Raw genomic sequence first — 22,218 nt, 5'->3', positions numbered from 1 at the left:
GTCCCAGGACTGTTAGATTTGCCCAAGGGAAAGAGACAGTGCTCAAGGGAAAGAGCACTTATCAAACTTCCCATGTTTTTAACCAGTGTCCCAAGACACTGGAGCACAGCTGACCTGGCACAGCATGGCATTCAAACACACTCGACCTGGGTACTCAGTGGAGCCCTACCCGTGCTCAGAGCCCACAGCTGTGTGTGAGTGACCAGCAGCTTCTCATGCACCTCATGGCTGGGCATCTCACTCTGAAAAAGATGCCTTCTGGCAGTCAAGTTTCTGAACTTGAAACAACTGAGCAGACCACTTCCACTGAGTGCACTAAAATAACTCTCTACTGTAGCTGTTTCTTTCCATAGCCATACTACATGAAGTGGTGCTTCTGTCCAAGATGCATTAGCACAGAGGGATGCTGAGGTTCCGCTGACTCCTCACCTCTGACTGTGCTGGAAAGACTCCATGCACAGCTTCTCTACTTGTGCTTACCACTTGCCATCACCACTAGGGGAAGGAGGCTGACAAGGACATACCAAGAACAGTCCTGCTAAATGTTCCTTTGAGTCTATCAAAGTCCTAGCCTGTTCCTTAGAGTTCAGACCAAACTAAGTCACCTCCTCATAATGAAACACTTCATCCTGCAGGGCCCTGCAAATACTCAAACCTGGTAGCTACCTGACATAGTGAAGCATCAGAAATAGCTATCACCCCTTCCTTCTTCTCCCACAATCCAGAACCTATTCCAGATAAACAGAATTTATCAAGCTCCCATACATACTTTTTCCCTTTTCTTGCCACACTGAGTATCCAGAGTTAATGCCAGTCAGCCCAGTGGCCTAAGTATCCAGTAATCTCAGCACATAAAGCTCATCTTTACAGCTGTGGAGAGACAGTTCCATTTTTCTAGCTCAGACAATCCCACATTTCAGGTAACAATCCTATTGAGTCCACTACCTTTCATTAAAGCAGCTCTTATAACTCTGTCAAATTCTCCAACCTTTGTATTGATTTTTTTTTCTCCTATTCAAAATAACTCTCCTTTACAACAAGAGCTGGCTGTCAGCCTCTTATCTCTTATTTTCACCCCATCTGATCCTCCTTTTCCTTGTCAGTCTTTCCAGATTTGAATTAATCATGTAGAAAATCAGGGATTTATGTTAAGAAAAATGTACAAGTCTTACCTCACCATTAACATACTTTAATTGCTACTGCCTCAGAGCTTTTCAACAAGACAGTGGAAAACCTTGGGGAAAACAGGACATTCCCATCCAATATGAAAAGAGTTATATCTGGTTTGTGTTACTGGATAGTTACTTCAAAATAAAACTCTGGATGCACTGTAACATTTGCAACTCACTCTAGAAATTATTGGAGCCTGGCAGGCAGCAGGAAGAAACTGCCATAAAACCAAACTGCTGTTATGTCCCTAAATTTTGTCTGGGTCTCTACATGAACAGTCCCAAGATACACTAACCCCTCCACTAAACATATTTTCATTTCAGACCATCCTCTCATGTTTCTTCTTAATTATCACGGGGCATTCACAGAAAAGATCAGCCAGATGGAGACTAAATATCTCACTACTACAAGATGAAGCATTCTGCACTAAAATGGAATCCTGATTGCAATAAAGTCATTAATTAAAAGTCTCAACTGATTTTCCTGTCAGTATATGGGAGGCACTAAAGACAACTGTGAGGACACAGTGTATCAGCTACACTAAGGAAAATAAAACTATAAACCACACAGTTATAAGAAGATGCTAAACTTGCACTGCTCACAGTCTTTGCAGTACAACATGATGGAAACTCAGCCATGTGCTCAATATGTCCATCAATTTTATGTTTTAAAATTATGACATGCTGATTTCCTGAGTGTGAGAAACCTAAACAAGTTTCAAAAGTGGTTGAAGAGCAAAGAGGAGCCTGGAGACTTCTGAAGCAAAATCTTGCTTTACTAGAGATAAGACAGAGCAATTTTTTTTGCTTTTTCACATCTTGTGTGTTTATGTTATGGCTGGACCTCCAAAGACTGTGGGGAGAGGGGGGTAAGGAAACTGACTGGAAAAGAAAAATATGCTAATTGTCAGTTTGACAAAAAAAAAAGAAAAAAAGAATTAAATGTTAAAATCCCCAAGCAATCCCCTCATCTGAACGATTAAGTCTGGGGTGCTGTAGGAGATGTAGATGGAATAAGCAGCGCATGAGAAATTCCCTGGACGCTGTAGAGCACAGACAATATGAGTATGGAGCCAGATTCTCATTCAGAGTTTCACCAGCTCATCTCCCATCAATGTCACTGGGAGCTCTAAGTATCCCACTCTAAGTGTGGATTTGGTCCTTGGAGAGTAGATTACAGTAAAATAACTGCAGACAATCGAAGTCTCTCACTGCGATACATCCCCAGTGGCACTCTCTAGGTCCCTCCATCATTTATTGACTTTCGCTTTCCTACAGCCTGCCAGATGGAGGCAGGAAAATTTGAAGAGCAACTAGTAAATGAAATATAAGGAAATAAAACAAATAAATCCCCGTTTCACAATTCATCTTCCCTTGCGCTTGAAGCCAACATCAGAGATCTTTACAATATTACAATTACCAGATCTGCTGGATGACAGAAAGAATAAACCCAGCTGCAAGACAGCAACACAGGGTGTTAGTTCTCAACAAAATATACTGTGATACATTCATCTTTTAATATGTCAAAAAAGGTGCACACAAATCTAAACAGACTTCCAAATGCAAGAGTAAAAATAAACATCAGAAAATACTCCAATCCTAACATTAAAATGTAAATATCCCCTGGCAGTGGGCAAAAGGCTGGACAAATGCTGGAGATAATTCTGGAGATGATAGGAAGCCTTATCATTCAGGATAAAACAAAACAAAACAACCGAACAAAAAAGGTTAACTTGCCTCACTTTATTTATAGCAAAGGTTTTTGTGCACTGAATACTGCACATTATATTCCTCTGCCTGTAATAATGATAATATAAACCATCAGAATTTATGAGAGGTAGGATAGCACAGTGATAAACTTTGGGAAGGAATTCTGAGCATCCAGATCAGAGCAACTAACTAGCTGAAGATCATGCTGAAGTTTGTGTGTATAGTCAAAGGGAAAAGGAAGAAAATCAAAGTAGCAAGAACAAAGACACCATTAGAATCTGTAGTCTTCTATGAAACCTGCTTAAAGAAGAACAAGAATTGCTAATGCAAATGATTGTTTTGTAACAATATTTTAGTAAAATGAATCCATCATCAGAATGTAAAAGCTTGCTAATTGACATGAAAGGGTGTTAGCTCTTCATTTTCTGCTGAGATAGTTTGTAGGGTTTTGTTGGGGATTTTTTTTTATTCTTTTTTTCTTTTAAGGGAGAAGAACTTGAGATCTCCAAAGACATGCATGTTGGCACTTGTGGGTATGAAATCACATTGCTATTTCAGAAGTCAAGTTGATGCTCCTGTTACCAGTTTGGCCTGGACAGTGCAAGTTTGTTCATGTAAGATTAAAGGGATGAGGTCTCTATGGCATATTGCAGTATGGTCCTTGGAATAAGATTCTCATTTACTAAATAAATTACTGTATATTACTGTATAATGGTGTTCATATTATAACTGACAATTAGCACCATTAAAGAGAAAGCTCATAAACAGCCAGAGCTCACATCAAATTAACACAGTCATGATTAAAATCACTCCTCTGATTTCTGCTCTTCATGGAAATAATCAGCATTTTGCATAAAAATGAGTACAAAGCAGCTCAAAAAAACCCCAAATCCCAGTGATGCTGGGACAGTGGTACAGCACAGCACTGCCACATCAGCTGCTCACTTGCAATGAAATATGAAGTGCTGGGTTTCCCTCCTTGCAGGGAGCCCGTGCAGGCTCTGTGCAGGCAGGGCTGGTAACGGTGCGGTGACACTGAAGATTAAAGCACTGCAATTACTCCTCTTGGCTCTAATGAGGGGAACCTGGGTTCTCTCCTGGCCTGAGGGAAGCTCATCTTCTTTATTTTAACTTTGTCACTTCACTGTTTAAATGGTTTCTAGTGTTTGCATGTTCATTTATACTGCTTTGACTTCAGAAAGAAGAAAAAACCCAAGTAATTATAGTGGAGAAGAACAATAACAAAATACAAAGGAGTCAGCAATTCATTAAAAATTAGAGAATGTGATGTTAAAAACTTTTCTTAACTTGAAGAAAAAAGGAGAGAGACTTTTTCTAAACTGGCACAGAGCCCACATCCTCATTAGGGTTCGTGCTCCACTCACACAGCAATCCGCTAATGGCATTGCTTTCATCTTGAACATCACAGCACTAGTTCTGGGCATTACCCAAGATGATTGTGCTAAAATGGCAAGAAAGTGGAAAAAGAAACTTCAAGTCAATGCTGATCAGTTCTGGTATCATGAACTGGAACCTGTGGATGGAAGTTTGAGGCATGTGAACATCTCCATTTAGAAATACTACTTCTTGATGGCTTCTTACTCTTAATGGCTTCATAAGGCTCAAGTATCACCAAGGAAAATCTGATCAATAAATAAGCAATCAAGACCACCTAATCAAAGAATACCATTACATATACCATGGTCTGAAAAGGAATCACAAAATGCTATATATGCATTAAAAGTACTGCAAGATAACACATCTTTAATCCAATATGCCTTTAAAGCAGGAAACAAAAGGATGTTCTCATATATCTTACCAACTAATTTAACATATAAATCACAAAAAAATATGATCCAGATGGGCTTCAATGAAGGAAACCAATTAACGTAGACAGCCTTACCATCTGACACATTAGTTGTAATAATAAAAACCAAACAACATGGTCAAACAATAATGCTCTGTATTATATCTGACATTCCTAATTAGTTTCTGCATCCTCTTCAAGAAAAAAGACTACCAGCAAGCACTTTGTTTCCCAGAGGAAAAAAACATCTAAATTTCATGTGCACTGTGCACAGTCTATAGATGAAGCTGATCTATCTCTGTTCCCTTGGGATGTGCTTTGGAACTAATGGCTTTTGCATAGTCCACATCTGGTTACACAATTAGACTCAGAAAATGTTTCCCTTCAGCTGTGGCTACTGTAACTGCTGCAGACCCAGAACACAAATACCTTCATGTTCCTTGAAAGCTTCACCTATGTCCACAGGCTCAGAATAATCAATGATTTGGTCTTTGCTTTCTGTAAGACGCGATTTTGGTTTTTTCCTTTCTACATCCTTCCTAGAAATGCCACTTCTCAAATGAAGCACACTATTTCTGGCACAGACCTCTCAGCATCAGGCAATTAGGGATGCATCAGATAGTTGCAAGCTGAACTACAAGTAGCATTACAAATTAAAAGCTCCACCATGCACACATGTACAGTTACTGTTTGATGGGATTTCATCCTATCCTGTCTTTTGCATGTATTAGCAAGAAGGACTCCGTTTAATCACTTTATACCTACTGGACTCTTAAAAACCCACCCATGAAAATTCTTCTCAGCAAACGAGTGAAATTTGGAATTTTTGGCTTAGTTTGGGAACTGCTCTTCCTTTATAAAACAGTAAAGGAAAAGCTGTGGGAATTCTGCTAATGCCATCATACCCAAGAAGGCCATACAAAAGAGGTTCATGTCATTGCAGTGAATGCAAATCACTTGGAAAATTACATTTTCAGTACTATGATTCACACTGAATCTATTGGATACAGCAATTTACTTTGTACAGTATTCATAAACAAGTGACCTAAATTCTGAAAGGCAATCTCTTTTTTTTTTTTTCCCAATTTGAATGTAGAAAAAAAATTAGTTTTCCAACCAAGTGAAAAGAAAATTAATATTTAAACCAAAGGATTATTTCTTAGGAATTTGCTTCTTCCCCAAAGTAAAATAGCTTCCATCCATCAAGCAAACATCAAATAGCCTTGGCATCATAAGAAAGGATTTGTGAAGTGAAAAGACTATTTCTGACACAAATAAGGCAGTCCAGGCTTCTTTACCATCTCTACTCCCTGAAATTTCAGAAGAGGAGTTGACTGGCTATGAAAACTTCCTGAGCAGTCCTTCTGCCAACCAAAAATAAGGTTACAAATATCAGCATCACCAAGTCAGACAGGCAGGGCAGCATGTTTGGGCCTTTGCTCAATGTGTTGAGAACACATTGCGTTAAAAACCACAGCTAGATTGAGTCAGAAGATACTGGAAAAGCTTGTTGAAAACGAGGAATATAAACTTTTCTGCCTCACAGAACATCCAATAGACAGATTCAGAATTGAGAGATAATGAATGACTTCCAATTCTCATGTGATGGAGCAGTCAGAGTGGGGAGGTTAAAATGGGAGGGTTTGGTCATGCAACAGATGCTATTACAACCTCCCCTTGTGCTTTGAAAGCCCCTTCCCACCTCCTGAAAATAATTTGGCTAAAGTCAGATGTAAAAAATTATGTCAAGCTGGGGGATGAGTCAAGTTCCCACAAGACCCAGTTCGCAAGACAACCATTTCTGCTCACACATGAGCTTTCAGGGAAAGCTCCCCACAGCCTGCTCACGTCTACATGCCATGCTCTGAAAGTGCATATCTGCTTTCTGACAGGCAAGAGGGATGCCAGGTAACATCTGTTATATCTTGCCATGCAAAAACCTTGAATATTAAGTGAAAAGTACCAACCTTCTTGACACAGAAAACACTGCACTGATGACAGAGCTACCCAGGACTATCCGGCACAAGCCAAGACCCCAACAGCACCAGGCTCCATAGTAGCCCATGGCACTGGGACTCTTCCTGCCATCTAAAGGCACATCCCTGGGGTCAGCTGCAGGTGGTCCCCCATCCCTGTGCTCTGAACGCAGACACCTTGGCAGAGTGCTGTGCCTGGTCCCAGTGCTCTGCTGCCAGAGCTGTCAGGCTGGTTCTGGCCCTGGTCCAGCTGGCTCCTGCACAGGCAGAGCAAAGGCACGGCTGCTTGCACACATCTGGGTACAGGTCCTGTCAGTAGAAGGCAAAGGGACTGCAGCTGAGTCCATGGAGAGAGAGAGGGGCTGTGAATGTCCCAGGAAGCAACAGGGATGGAAGGCAGCAGTCTGGGCACTGCGGCTCCCAAGCTGCTGCTGCTCATTTGTAAGTGTCGTGGGAAAGAAAAGATTTGGAGGACAACGAGGTCACTTTGCGGATATTTGCAAGATCCTCCCACACATGAAAAGCTTATGGGAGAAACCAGAAAAGTGGCTGCTTGCAATTTAACCCCTGGGATGTGAGAGCAACGTGCTCTGCAGTGGTAACAGAGCAAGGCTCGGAGGTGACATTGCAAAAGAAGGAAAAGAGATGACAGAGGGTTGGAAAGGCCTTGAAAGTGATATGTTCACTGAAGGAAACATTGCCCTACTTCACAGTCATCTCAAACTACAACAGTACATTCCGATTTTATATTTTTTGGAGAACAGAAGTGCATGCCTTTCCACTCACCTCGACAGGGAACCTCTTGCCATTGATGCTGTGCTCAGAACCAGCTGTTCCATTGCTTTGACCCCAGTGGAACTCCACTTTCTCTGCCTTGAATCTGCCCGGCAACCCGGCACCACTGACAAAGTAATCGTCCTTCAGCAGGATAGCAACTGCACACACAGAACAAGGAGAAAGATGCTCTCAACAGAGTTTTTCTGAAGCACTTTTATTTTTCCTCATTATAAAAGAAGACTACTTCTAATGCAAGTAAAATGTTGGATCATCACTTTACTCTTTACAGGGATTGGTTAAAAAAAAAAAACACACCAAAAACTCAGTCTACTGAGCTGGCTAATTATGGAAGTAATTATGAAGTTACACAGACTACAGAAAACCACAATTCTAGCTCTCAAGGACTTTTTGCCCTTCTCAATGGACTTTGATTAAAATTTAAGTGGCAAACTGCATCAAAACTTGTTTAATGTGGTTCCAGGGACTAATGGATGACCACATTCCTTGGCCTTGCAAACCAGAGAAGGTCTATAGAATACAAGTTAGGAATAGAATGGATCTAATGCTTTCTGGATTTTCTCTGTTTTTTGTCGGGGGACATCCTTGTGCCCTGTCCCACTTCTGCTTCTAGACATGGCATGTACTTTCCTTAAACTCCCTACTCCTTTCTGTAAAATGGGGAGAGTGACAATAACTTTTTTGAGACCCACTCATGAGAAGTTCTTCTTAAGAATGTGGCTGTTCTTACAGTAACTCTGACATTATGTGATTCAATAAGGGTCAGAAGGATCTTGTTTGTATTTTATTTTCATTTCCAAAAGTCTTTGTATTCTGTGTGACAATAAAAGCCGTATGTTCAAACAGAGGGCAAAACTGTATGGTGGAACTTGGCACATGTTACAGGGGAAGTATATGGTCCAGCTTTTCAAAAATTCTTGTCTGCTGCTCTCACTAAGAGATCACCTGCATTTGCATCTCCCATTTTTAATATGTGTGGTTCCTAAAAATTACTCTTTACAAAATCCTTTCTTCTCACCCTTACAAAACTTTTGTTTAAAAACAGAACTAAAATTAGCTTTGTTGTTGTTGTTGTTGTTGTTGTTAAAGCCATTGCAGACCACTGCTTGCTTGTGCCCAGAATGCTGTAATTAAAGTTTTTTATTTGTTATGGGTTTTTTTTCCATTTTTTCTTTTAATGGGAATAGCATGACCCACAAGGATTTCTCTGTGTTCTCAAGCCAACTGTGTCATCACAATTGGAACATTAATATAAAACCAATTTTATTATGCAAGAAGGAGGATTTTATTCATTGCTGGAAAAAAAATTGTTGTGAAATAAGAGTTAGTCCCTTGTTGGCGAATCAGTAGCAGGCTTTGCTGCAGCCCAGGCTTTCTGCTGCACCAATGCTGCCTTCCCACCCGTACAGACCAATGGCTACAGCAGCCTCGCCTCAGGTGCAGTCATGCAATTAAAAAACATCTCAACTTTCAAATGTCTTCGTTAAAATCATCTAAATATTGAATTGCATGAGACAGTGAGATGTTTGAAAATTGTGCCTGTGATATCACAGGGCCATCTTCTTCCATGTTTTCTGGTTCTTCCAGCACTCCCTTTGCATCAAGGTGTTTGTACAATATTGGCAGTGCAGGTACTGCCTATGCCAGCCAGGGTACTACTGGTGGCCACTGTCTCATTACACAAGAAGTGAAACATAAGTGACTGAAAGCAGCACTGCTCTCTTCCTCTCCTAAAAAATTCTCAATGAGCTCAGTAGTATTTTAAATACTGAAAATCTCACTCAATCGGTTATAAATCCATAGATAAAATTGTAGGAGATGAGGAATAGAGGAAAGTAGATTCATGTGCATCTGTGAAAACCTCTGTGGGGATTCAGTTGCATCTAATAAATATTTTATAGTTCCTAAATCATTTATGGCTCTGTCAGGGGTCATTTTACTTGTTTTAGATGAATAATTAAAAGGATAATTAGGAGGATGTACAATCTGAAATGTTCATCTAATTGTTCATTTTACAGTATTTCTTACACTGCTGATCTGTACAACACGTGTTCCCATCACCTTCTTACCTCAGCACCATCCCCTTACTGCCAATGCTTTGAGGGCTTCCTTCCCCTCCATGTGATTTCTAGTGTTCAGGACTGGAATAACCAGATCAATAACTGGGCTTCAGGAGCCACTGCTTTTGTCTGTTGTTTTCTATAGAGTGCACAGCAAGGAATCAATCCCCAAAGCCCACTAATTTAAAATACTATATAACTGAAAAAAAAAAAAAAAAAAAAAAAAAAAGGAGGTGGTGCACCGTGGTCAGGATCAGGACTGCATGATGCCCTTTGCAGAACCAGGGCTGGAACTGTGTGCCTGTCACCTGCTTGAGAGCAGAAATAATCCTGGATACACAGGAGCTTTTGCTCTGCCTTAGCAGATCAGCTCTGATGGTCAGGATCAGCCAGAGCAATGCACATCATGTAGGAAAAGTGCTTCACAAACCCACACACCTCTGGCAGAAATTTTAGTAGGTTTCTTTAAAGCGAAGGAGTTTTTAGAAGTTCTCAGTGACCTAAAAAGGGGTAAAGTGGCAATGTCTGTGTAATGCTGGGGAAGGTACTGCTCCTGTGGGTGCTCTTCCCAGGGGCCAGGTCAGCCTTGAAGAAGCCTTATCAGCCTCAGGCCCGGCTGACACCAGGCAGCACTTAATTAAAAGGTGGCAGAAATGAAAACAACTACAAACAAATATAACTATGAAATGTGCTTATAGTTTCCAAGTGATCTTTCCCACTTGGGAACTAGATGAAATCAAACCCACATTAGTGCCTTTGCCAGTGTAATCACGCACAAAAGCATTTCTAGTAGAGACAGAGACTTAATTAATCCATTTCCATTTTCTGAATGAAACACTATTTTCTGTATGTTGTCTGCCCTTTACCTGATACAGGGCGTGGGAAACAAGAAAGAGCACAACAAATCCAAACAGCAATAACCTCTTTACCTTTTAACATTTCAGAGCATAAAAATAACTTAATTGTTCCATCCTAAAAAAAATTACTAGGTCTAATAACAATAACAATAACCCAAGCAACATATTTCCTGCCCATTAATGAGCATCAAGGTTAAGGGTCTTTGGCTTTCCCTTGGACCCCTGTCTCTTTTAACCAGTCATTAATTGCTGAGAAATGTCCTCTACATCCATCACTATTGCTAAACAGATATTTAGTTTACTGTCTCTGTCAGTCTGCAATATGAAGGTCTCATGTGGCCATCTGCTATGAGACTCTGCTGCCAAAACGCATCACAATTTATGGCACAACCTGCCCACAAGCCAAAACACCCTACTTGGTTTGCTGCTCTACCACTTACCACCTTAAAAATTAATTCCAGGCAAGTTTCTTCAAAAGGTCAGAAAACCAAGAGCAGGAATGGGGCATGATGAAATAAGGGAGGAGTTTAGAGATCTGCAGAAGAAATCAGGGATGACAGCAAGGCAAAAGGAGTCTTCACGTACCAGTGAAAGGCTGTAAGTTACCAAGAAAAGTGACAGCTACTGTTGCCCTGTGAAGCAATAACTTGTCACGAAAAATCCATACCCCAATGGGTGAGGAAATCAAATATAGCAGCAGTGCTAAAATCACCCAGCAGAGGAGACTGAAGATACAGCTTTCTTTGCCAACTGCTTGGAAACTGGAAAATGTGCTGGCACGTTTCAGTTCAACATGGTTCCCTATTCTATGTGCAGCAATATGTTCCTATTACACATACAGTATATCTCATTAGCATCTTTCTTAGAAAAAAATGCACCATCATTTTTTGTGGTGTTTCTAATTACATTTATTGCTGGTTACTACAAACACCTCTCTGTGACCACGAGGGCAGGGTGCATAACATGAATAGATTAATTAAGGACCAAATTTCCATAGCAATCAGCCTTGCCTGAACCTCATGTTGCTATGAAGGGCAACAAAATCAGGATTTCAAATCAAATAGGAGCATTTCTTGGTGAAGCTGGAACAAAACCCTCAGTAATGCTCAAAAACCCAAGCTATGCTCGGTGGTGGTTTATTTTATCTGGATTTGCTTTGCAGTGAAAAAAAACAGGATCGCAGCCTGTCCCTCCATCTCATGCAGGGGGCAATACCTCTGAATTCCTGCTCAGATCCTGAATATCTGGAACTGGATCTGAAGTGCTTGCTGGACTCGAGGCTGTGGCTCAGATTCTAAGTCCCCTGGCCCCAGTGGGTGTATCTGAGGCCACGCTGTGTGCACAGCTGCCTCCCAAGCCCTGGAGCAGGTTCATGCCTGGGGTTTCACTAGCAGACCCTCTGACTAGGGCCACTTACATAAAGCACTGTGGAGATGTATGTTGAATGTTAATAAAGATAAAAATACACTTCGAATAAATAAAATTTAATTAATTAGTGGTTTAATCTAATTCCCTAAAAATGTTTGACCTCGTCAAATGAAGAAGGTGGCCTTTTAATTTCTGCTTTTTACATTTTTAGAATTAAAGAGTAATCAAATGCATGCAGTTTTGCATATAAATCCACCTTGACCTTTTGGTGAACTGTTTTGGTAAAAATAAGCAGTACTCTGACTGTTCTTTTCTCTGAAAGCCAGAACAGGCAGAGCAGAAGAGGATTCAGTTCAATGAAGAACACAGTGCTATAATCATATAAAAAACACATTAATAAGCCCCCTCTACTCTGAGCAGTCATTGCTCTTTCTTCTCTAATACCTTCCAATTTCTAAGATTTCCCCTTTCCTACAAATCTGAGCCTTGCATCTCAGCATTCTTTTAGATTAGATGTTGCTCCCAAAGCTGATAACTCAAGGTTACATTTTGAAACACTTAATGCAGCTTTTCATTCTGAGGAACAACTGACTACCAAGAGAATTATTTTATACTAAAAAAAAAATAAAAAAATCCCTTTCAAAAACCCTTAAAATCAATCCACAGAACTGGCTTTGCACAGAATAGAGAGGCAGAGATAGGTGGCTACTGCTGGAAAATTATTAAAACAAAAAAACCAAACCAGCAAACCCCATATAACAGAACAACAGAAAAGGAGAAAGGTGGAACACTGCTTTAATTTTTAATTAACTGCAGGCAGGCTATGGAGAGAAACAGAAAAGAACATACCCGTTTTTCCTGTGTTTTTCATCCAAGTCTTGTTTGAAGATTCAGTGTCAAATCCATCAAGCTGCAGTTCTTGATACTCATCTCCAACACGTGCCTGGTGGTCTATGATGTCTATGGGAGACTGGTGAGACCCTCCACACTTCTCACTGGAAGTAACCCAGTGCTCGGGACCATAGGTGCCTGTTAAGAAATACCAATACCCATTAACATTCCAGTGGCTAAGCAGTTGTGGATAACTCTTCAAGTCAGAGGATGAAGCACTTAAGCTCCCCAGGTAACTCTACCACAGTTACACTTTCAGCATTTGAAAGAGGTTAAGACTTGTAAACTCATGAGGAGATTGAAATCCATTAGCTTTGAGCAGTACTTCAACTTTGCCTCTAGCAGTAATGAACAATGGCCCCTTTATATATATATATATATATACATATATATCTATTCCAGAAAACTATCTGTGATTCCCAAGTTCCCCTCATGCTTCTGTTACGAAATAGCATGGTGTTACTGGAACTTTCCCCCCCAAAATTACCTTTTCACAGGAGACAAATAAGGTAACAGCTACCCATTAACTCATGTTTGTGCAATACTCATCTCAGATAATATGATATTTATTAATGATCTCATTTCTTTTGGAGGCTTTGAGGCCAGAAAAGATGAAAAGAAAAATGTAAATTTGTAGAAAACAAGAAAGGGAAAAACGTAAATGAGTCTGGATCAATGGTCAATGCCCTGTCAGGAAAATACTGTAATTTTCTGCTGCTCTTACACATTTTCTGTTCTCCTTATATGCACAGTCTGTTCTCACCTGATGTGCATGACTCTCTGAAAACAAGACGAGTCAAATACTTGCAGTAAATGAGAAAGTTCAAGGACTGATGGGCAGAGTCTTGTAAATGCATCTGTACCTGGGCACATCAGAGCCAGCTGTGTTACACAACAGCCAGCCAAAAGCAGACACTGAGCCAAACCCTGTCACCTCCCCTCCTCTTTACTCTCTGTTTCGGTTTGAAAAAAATTGCAGGGCAGAGTTCTGGAAAGCAGTATAAGCTGCTGTAATTTGTGAGTCTCACTGTGCAAAGCCAGGAAGTGAAGAACAAAGAGAAATGACACCAGCAGCCTTTGTCCCCAGCATGTCAGGTGTATGGCAGGGTCCTTGAGGACTCACCACAACACTCACAAGTATTTTTCAGTAGTTTAAGGTACTGCTGTTACCACAGCTGCTCACCCAACACACAAGGCACAGGAGGAGTGCATCCTGCTCTTGTTCTGAAGCTTTTGCCAGCTCCAGATCACTTTTTGGTGTAGCAACGAGTCCTCAACCACCAAATTGTTCAACCAAATTTTGGGATAGGATTGCAGCATCACTGCTGATGGGAGAAAGAAAGCAGCAGTGTCTCACGGTGTGACACGGGAGCTGTGAGAGTTAGTATTGCAAACCACCATTAAATCTGCCAAGGTTTGCCTGCCACAGCCCTAACTCACCCTGCCCATTCTGCGAGGCTCATTCAGCACAAACAGTCAAGAAAAAAAAATACATAAAAATAAAATGTTTCAGGCAAAGGCCTCGTCATGGCCACCACATATCAGCTCTAGATGCAATACAACATGAGGGACCCTTGTCAGAACACACTTGAGGATCTCCAGTGAATTTCAGATTTTTTCTTACTATTTTCCTCCTCAACTCAAATTATATTAACAGGAACTAAGAGATTACCTTCCTCTGAGTGCAAACAGGAGTTTACACTCCTGAAACAACAGCACAGAGTTCATGTAAAGCGTTGTTTTCTCACAGTTCTAGAAGTGCTTTACAGCAGAGATCAGCACCATTATTATCACGTAAAGACAGGGAAATTGATGGCAATTTGCCAAAGCTCATCTCCCAAAACTAAGTTAGAACCGGAGTTGACTCTGCTCTCCTGAAGCCCCTGATGAAGCCCCACACCTCTGTAGTACCTCCTATGACTGTTCAACAGGCAGACAGCAGTGAAGGAGGCCCCAGTTTGCATTTATTTCCCTTACATCTGAGAAGCACAGATAAATTCAATTATTTCTATCCAAAGCCAGGAGTTGGGAAGGTCAGGATTTTTGGTCCCTAGGTTTTATGCCTCACTGCACAATGCATTCTTACTATCATCCTGTAATGCAGGACACTTAATCAATAGTAAGATTTTATGCTATCCTCATAGCACACAAATGCTTATGGAAACCAAAACAACAAGAAAGGGTTTACTTTCAACTACAATTAAGCCAAACTGCAACATCCCTGAAAAATAATTTACATCATCTAGCCAGGTTAAAAATCAGTTTCGTTTATCTGATGGCTCAACTTGTATTGTCAGCACAAGCCAATTCCAGTTAATTTCACAACATTCCACAGCCAAGGAGAACAGAATAATTAAAACCCTACATGGAGAAAACCAAATATGTTCTGCTCAAACACATTTTTCCTGATTCAGGATGTTCTTGTATTTGGTTTGCAGCGAATTAATTGGCAATTCAGAATTATTCTTCATATAACCTTGTATTTACTTCATGAAATTTTGGAATTTACAATGTTTAGTACTACACATAATCATCAAACCTGCCAGCTCGCATATTTTTGGCTTTGTTATAAACATGGGGTGAGCTTTTCAAAAGCACTCTGCTCACAGAGGCTATCACAACAGTTTCAGCTGTGCATTCAAAAGGGACTGTGCACTCAAGTTTTTCTTTTTTAAGTATTTTGGTGACCCTTCAAGTCAATGGGGAGATTTTTTTTTCTGAGTAGGTGGATTTATTTTAAGGAGGAATGTAGGGCTTCTTCCATGCCTCTTGTTACAAAGACTTTTTTTTTTAAATATAAAAAAGTATAGCAAGCTCTCAACCAACTTGCAGTGCAAACTGCCTTGCCAAAATGAGTAAAATAAGCCATAAGGCTAAATAAACAAACAAATCACCATGTTAAATTAAAACACCAAGTTACTTAGGATTCTGGACTGGCTTTTACTAAAATGAAGTTTTTCATAGACATTTAAAAGCCTTGCACAATTTTTAAAAATCATTGGGTCATTTAAAATAAATAATTTAACTTATTCAGATTAATGTAAAAGCAATACAACTCTATCTATAAAGAGACTTCACTTGTTTCTAATTCTATCATTTACCAAAAAACCCCCACAACCTAGCAGTATCTGCTCTCTTGATGTGACAGCATTAGTTTTCATGCATAAAATGCTTCTCTATTGCTGCTGAATTATTTAAGAAAAATCCAATGCAATGAAACTCTTTCAGCAATTCAATACTCAAACTTAGTGCTGGTGCTGTGACTCCAAGTCCTGAAATGCCAATTTACAGTCATAAGGGTAAGCTCCAATTTTGAGGTTCAAGACCTGCTAGTTAAAATCTGCACAGGATTTTATAAATGGTTAGGTTTTCCATTAATTTCTTTCAGAAGTTTTTGATATGTAAATTATTACATGCAATGTGACCTACACTGTTATGGCAGCAACTCTAGGCAGAAATAGAGGCCATGACCCCAACATCTCCATTGCCAGAAGCACAGGATTGGGGCCACCCCAGCTTTAATAATTTGTGTAAAAAGGTAAAGTGAAGCAAGGGGATAAGAATAAATGTTTTAATTTGAGACCAAAGTAAATAAATTATATCCCCCACACTAGAAAAAATAAGCTCAACAACTTGTAATATATAACCAAGAATAGCACAGTGGGATTGACTTATTCACGGGTATCCATCAGATGGTTTAAGCCTAACTGCCTGCTTTTTTTCATGGACATTCAAGTGAAGTTTTAATTGAAACTGATCTTCCACTACAGATTTCAAATTAATTCTTCTTCCAAGTGTCTCATGCTCTAGACAGCCTTGCCTTGCAAAAAAACTCTATATCATTAGAGGAGGAAATAGAACACTTTTTCTAAGCTTGCAGGTATTGATTACCTATTCCTTCCATCAAAGCACAATTGCCATTCTGCACTGTATAAATCTCTTCAGCGTTAGACACTTTATAAAGTACTGAGAATTATATCATTAATCATTTGCAGTTGCACCTGTCTTGCTTTATTGAATTCTTTGTTTTTTAGAACTTTAAATAAATGCTTTTAAATAAAAACATGACACTAAATAAAGACTCTGTTTCACTTAAATCCAGTAAGAAAAAAAAACCCCTTCATTCTATGTGTGACATTTACCCATCTGAAACAGAGTAACTTGCAGCTATTTGTATTTGATTTCTCTAACAGTAAGCTCCATGGCTTTAATCAAATAAAATTTGGAATGAATTTGAATTGGCCTTTTAAAGGCTGACAAATAATTCAGTTTTCAAAAACCCAAACAAGTTAAAGCCCTTAACTGTGTTAATAAATAATAAGCATTTCCACTGAGATTGTGGGACAACCTAAGCATCAGTCAGCCCCACCACTCCCTTTCTCCAAGCAGAGCAGTGAGGAAAGGGAATTTGGCCTTGGGAATTAATGTTTTCTTGCCTAGAACCCACTACATGGAGCTGCTCAGACATTTGCTCTATCCCCCAGACAGGGCTGGTGCACAGGAGCTCCAGCTCCTCAGAACCCTGCCCCATATCATCCATCTCCTGGGGCTGGAGCCCTGCAAGCTCCTCTTGGATTGCAGCAAAAGGGAGATGTGACCTCACCTCCCCTAAAATCAGAGGGAGATGAGACCTCACCTCCCCTAAAATCAGAAGGAAAAGGGCTTCTGGCTTCCAAGATGTGAAAGCAAAGCTAGGGTGAGGAACTCCAGCAACACCAGAGATGTTAGCACCCATCCTGGGCTGAAATGATTTGATGCTTCCTATGTGGTTTCTGCATTTTTCTCATGCAAAATCTTGCTGTTAATGACTGCAGCAACTTTGGCAGTGTTTAAATAGACAGTCTGCTCTTTAAATGGAATCCAGGAATATGGTTTTTTCTTTTTACTGTACAACCTGAACAATGAAGAGTCTTCATTAATGAAAAACTGTTAAAATAATGTATTCTGTCAAAATCTAATTAAAGCTTGTATAAAAATGTACACTTCAAAAAAAAGCAAGCATATTTGTTTTTCTTCCACAGGCTTTTTTTTTAAGAAGTATCTTTTTTTTAAATGACTGGTATTTCCTTGACTTAAAATAATTCTTGAATTAATAGATCAGCTACTCTGATACAGAGTAGTGATACACACAAGCCTTTACACAAGATCCAGATACAGCTTCACAGATGTCAGTAACTTAAGAAGCAATCTTGATTACTTATTTACAAGTTGGGAAAGGTAGAAATATCAAGACAATATCTTAAATTTTGCTGGTTTTAACATTTTCACAGGAACCTCACCTCAAAGTCAATGGGGACAGCTTCTGATACAGAATTTCTAAATGTCTTGCTATTTTAGATGTTTGACAGTCTTGTAGCATTCAATGCAAGTGGGCATAAAAGGGAAAATTCCAGGCTATTATGGCACATTCCAGCAAGTTTTTAAGAGTGGATGGAATGAAAATACATCTCTTCACACAAAAACCTCCCAACCTCTTCATGCACTGCATTAAATTGGTTGCTAACTTAAAGCACCACAGTAGGTAAGAACCTCTGTGAGTTTTACAGGCTCTGGATAAATAGGGTAGCTTTCCTTTGCACTTACTGGCAGTTATGACCTGCCCAACCATCTCAGCATTTAGCTGAGCAAGAGCAAAGATGTGAATCTCTGCCTCTCAGTTGCTGTCATACTTGAACTGTTCCACCAGAAGCCAAATCTCAAGAAACACTGAAGAGAAATGTCACCAGCAGTAGACAAAACCAGTACCTTTTTTCACACTGGTGTCTTTGCTCATCTATAAACCAATGAACTTCAACAGCAGACTACATTTCTAAGCAGAAAGAAAAATAATTTAAAACAAAAATCAGTGAAATTCACTGTGAGACTGAATACCTCTTAAAATCCATTACAAATCTCAATCTGGAGTTTCTATTATCTGGGACAGAAAAAAAAATTGTGAGACTGTCATTTGATGCTATAAACCAAGATGTCACTATCACTTTTTGCCAATTAAAAGCAACTACATCAAAAAGTCCAGGAAGGCACCTGAGAAGATGCTTATGTCACATGAGTTATGATGGGAGGCAAGGCACATATTGCAGATCCAGACTAGTTGAGATATCAGCCTCCCTTCACTCTTTCACCTCCTGTTCCCTCCTAGGAAGAAGAAATGTAAACACCATAGGATGAAGCCTGAAGAGTGGATTTAGGTTCAAGGCTGAAAGGAACGGTCTGAGTGACATATTTCTTGCTGAGTGATTTACCGTAAGTCCGCAGAGGTAAAGGTCTAAAACTCTCTGAACATCTTAATAAAAAAAATAAAAAAAAAATCTCCGACATCTTTCAGGGGCCTTCCCATTGCAGAGAAAGCAATCAAGTCATTGCATCATTACATTATGGGGAAAGTTTCTGAAATTATACTGTCTCGCTCTAAAGTGATGGCATACCACAATCAGAGTTCATAGTGTGGTTTTGAACAAAGATTTCAGGATTTCCTGCCCTAAGGGAAAAGGGCTTTTCATTTTAATATTCTCTCTCATCACTCTGTTTAATATGAGACATTCGTACTTGCAGGAAATTCCAATTACTGCTTGAGAAATGAGACTGAATACCAAAAGGAAGATCCTGAAGAGCTTCCTCAGTCCCATACAAGACTAAGCATCATCCAACCTGCAAGCTCAGAGCAGAACAGAGTGGGCAAGACATGTGAGAGTCATAAAGAGCCAAAACCAGTTTTTTGAGAACTGGAATAAGATGAAAGAATTTTTCTCCATGAACAATCTCTGATAAGGGATTTCTTAACTGGCAATTGTTGAAACAAACACAGGAAGATGAAACAAAAAGGGTTTGGATTTAGATAACCTTTGAGCAACTACTAACAGCAACACCAGAAGCACTGATGATTGCCCTTCTGCACTAATGCCACCACACCTAAAGAAATGCCCAGCCATGGGGCTGTAAAAGCAAAGCTGATCTTCAAAACTGATTTTGTCAGTGATACTGTCTCACTGGCAGATGCACAGAAAGAAAGAAAAGCTCCTAAACCATACTCCTAAATATAAACTATCCTATCATTCTGCAGCTTTTCAACCTGAAGAAGGGGTGAGATACATGAGCTGCGTAAATTTTCACATCCACAGATGCTACGGTTTCTGCTGGATTCTTTAATTAAACCTTCAGTTATATTTAGCAATATTTGTATTTTAAGAGTTTTCAATACCTTTGTATTCCTTAGTATGTATATATGTGAACATCTGTATTACACAGTCACAAACACAGTTTTATAAACATATATATATATATCTCACACCCTTATAAATCCTTTCTGGATCCTAATTTTGTTTCTCAAAAAATTATGAATCTGCCATGAATCTTGTATGAAGCTCCTACTGTACCTATCAGACACACAAATGCATGATAAATATCCAACATCAGGAAACACCAGGACCTTAAGACAAACATTGCAGGAAGCTCACAATAAAGTGCTGGAAGTGTAATTACTAAAACAAGCTTATTCCATAAACATTTCAAGTTTTAGCATTTGTGAACTGAATAATTTACCACCAGACAAAAGTACTAAGTGGTACTAAGTTTAGTCATGCTGGCAAAATAGCTTGGGGCTTTTTAAGGGGTGTCTCAAACAAACTCTTGATAGACAATTAAGGAGCTTTTAAGTTTTGTAACTCTGATATTTCAAAAATATTTATATTGAGCACAGAACACAAGAATATCAATGAAATTATTATGCAGAACTTACTAATGGGACAATAGGTTGTGGTATAGAAGGTGTCTGCTGGTGGCAAGTGACTGAGACAATATACATCTACATCCTCTTTTATAATTTTCTGCATTTTTAATGAATGTATCTGACATCTCATGCCATTCATTTCATAACTGTCTGAGGCCTTTTTAAAACTGCTCACCCTGAGCTGCATATAATAAACGAGGTGATAACTTACAATATAAGGAGAAAACAGGAGATTAATTTATATGAAGAGACTGTAAATTAGCTTTGTTCTATTCCTTACTAGCCGAGTAAAGCTTCATGAAGGGTAAGGACAGACATAAAAATAGATTTTTTCCTAAATAAGATTTTAAAAAGTATAAATCCTAATGGAAATTACTGAATGAAGATGTATTATGAATCAATGCAGTAGGTCAATGACAGCACTTTGCATTGCTGGGAGGAAGCCATACATTTCAGTAATGGGTGCCTCGCACAGGGCACGGGTGCCTTGGACAGGTCATGTCTGAGGCAACTTTCTCTGCACAAGGGTCTCTCTCACTACCCTTTTTTGCCTTTACAGCTTAATAGCTGAAAAACAATGGACCTTGGCAGCAGAAATTTATATATTGCTGTAGAACTCAACTACAGCAGAAGAGGGGATACATGTACACAGCAGCAAACAGCTCCTGCCTCAAACAACTTACAACCAACCAAGGTGAGACAGAGCTGCAAACAACCCAACACGAGGCACCTCAAATTTCAAACCATGCAGCCCTCCCAGGCTAACCTTCCTTGTTCTATGACAACCTTGCTTCATGTTCTCTTCTCCAAAGCCATCTCCCCTAGCTGGATAATCCAATTAGCACACCAGGAAAATGATCAACCTTCCCGTGGGAAAGAAGAGGAAAGAAATGCCAGTTCTTCCAAAGAGCCAAAATAAAAAGAAATGAGCCTGCTGTTTTATGGAATTAAACAGATGAAGGAGGAGAACATGCCTATACAACACTGATGTCACCTATGGTTCCATCTGGGCTGCTCCAAGGAGAGAACATAGCATAGACAAAACTCTGAGAAAATGAAAGAGGAAAGAAGAGAAAAGAAACTGGGCAGAAACCTATCCCACCCAAGTGTTGTTAGACACAGAAGGAGGCCTGAGGGCTTCAATAAGACTTTGTTGAAAGAAGAGGAAGGAAGAAGATCTGATTTTGGCTTGATGTTAAATTATAGTATCTCTTGTCAACACCCAGAGCTGGCAGAAGCGAGGGGGCCAAGCAGGGACTTTGCTGCTCTGTGCCTGTGACCTGATCACCAGTCCCCAGGTGACAGTCCCTGCAGAACCCATTCCTGGGAGAGGCTGCTCAGCTGGAACTGTAGCAGAGAGAGCTCAGGCTGCAGGAGGAGTGAAGCAAGTGGAAACTCTGCCAGAACAGGCACGGTGGGCTAAGGAGCCCTTTTATAGGGGCGTTTTTGTCTTTAAATCAGAGATCTTGTCTTGACGGAGACCCTGCTGAAGCATCAAAGCTTGTGAGATGCTGAACCTGCCCAGCAGCTCAGAGACAGAGACAGTAATAAGCCATGACATTTAAGTCAGGAAATCTCAAATTCCCATCTTGCTTCTCTGTCTCCTTCCTACCATCAGGAGCAACACGCTCCATTTCACTCCCTTCCTTTATAAGGGGAGAAGAGTCTGCAAGGACAGCTCAAAACTTGAAGAGAGTGACAGGGATGAAAAGCAGAGTAACCGTGCAAGACTCAACTGTCCCACTATGGACCTCAGTGCCAGACTGCCTGCAAATACATTTAGGAAAACCACAGTATTTTCTCAAAACTGTATTCTCAAAAAACACAGCTATTTCTCAAAGAACCACAGACTTCAATCC

The 22,218-nt window shown here is 39.9% G+C and overlaps 1 protein-coding gene across 1 annotated transcript in view; it reads right to left on the bottom strand.

The window, feature by feature from the left end:
* Nucleotides 1-22,218, bottom strand: part of PTPRG (protein tyrosine phosphatase receptor type G) — a 392,351-nt gene that overhangs the window by 171,652 nt on the left and 198,481 nt on the right. The window contains 2 exon segments of the mRNA XM_030458295.1: nucleotides 7,449-7,597; nucleotides 12,592-12,771. Of these exon segments, the coding sequence (XP_030314155.1) occupies nucleotides 7,449-7,597; nucleotides 12,592-12,771 (329 nt within the window).

This window comes from Calypte anna, chromosome 12 (genome assembly GCF_003957555.1).
Source record: "Calypte anna isolate BGI_N300 chromosome 12, bCalAnn1_v1.p, whole genome shotgun sequence".
Taxonomy (NCBI): Eukaryota; Metazoa; Chordata; class Aves; order Apodiformes; family Trochilidae; genus Calypte; species Calypte anna.
The sequence above is the reverse complement of the archived record's forward strand: the minus strand, read 5'-3'. Positions and strand labels throughout refer to the sequence as shown.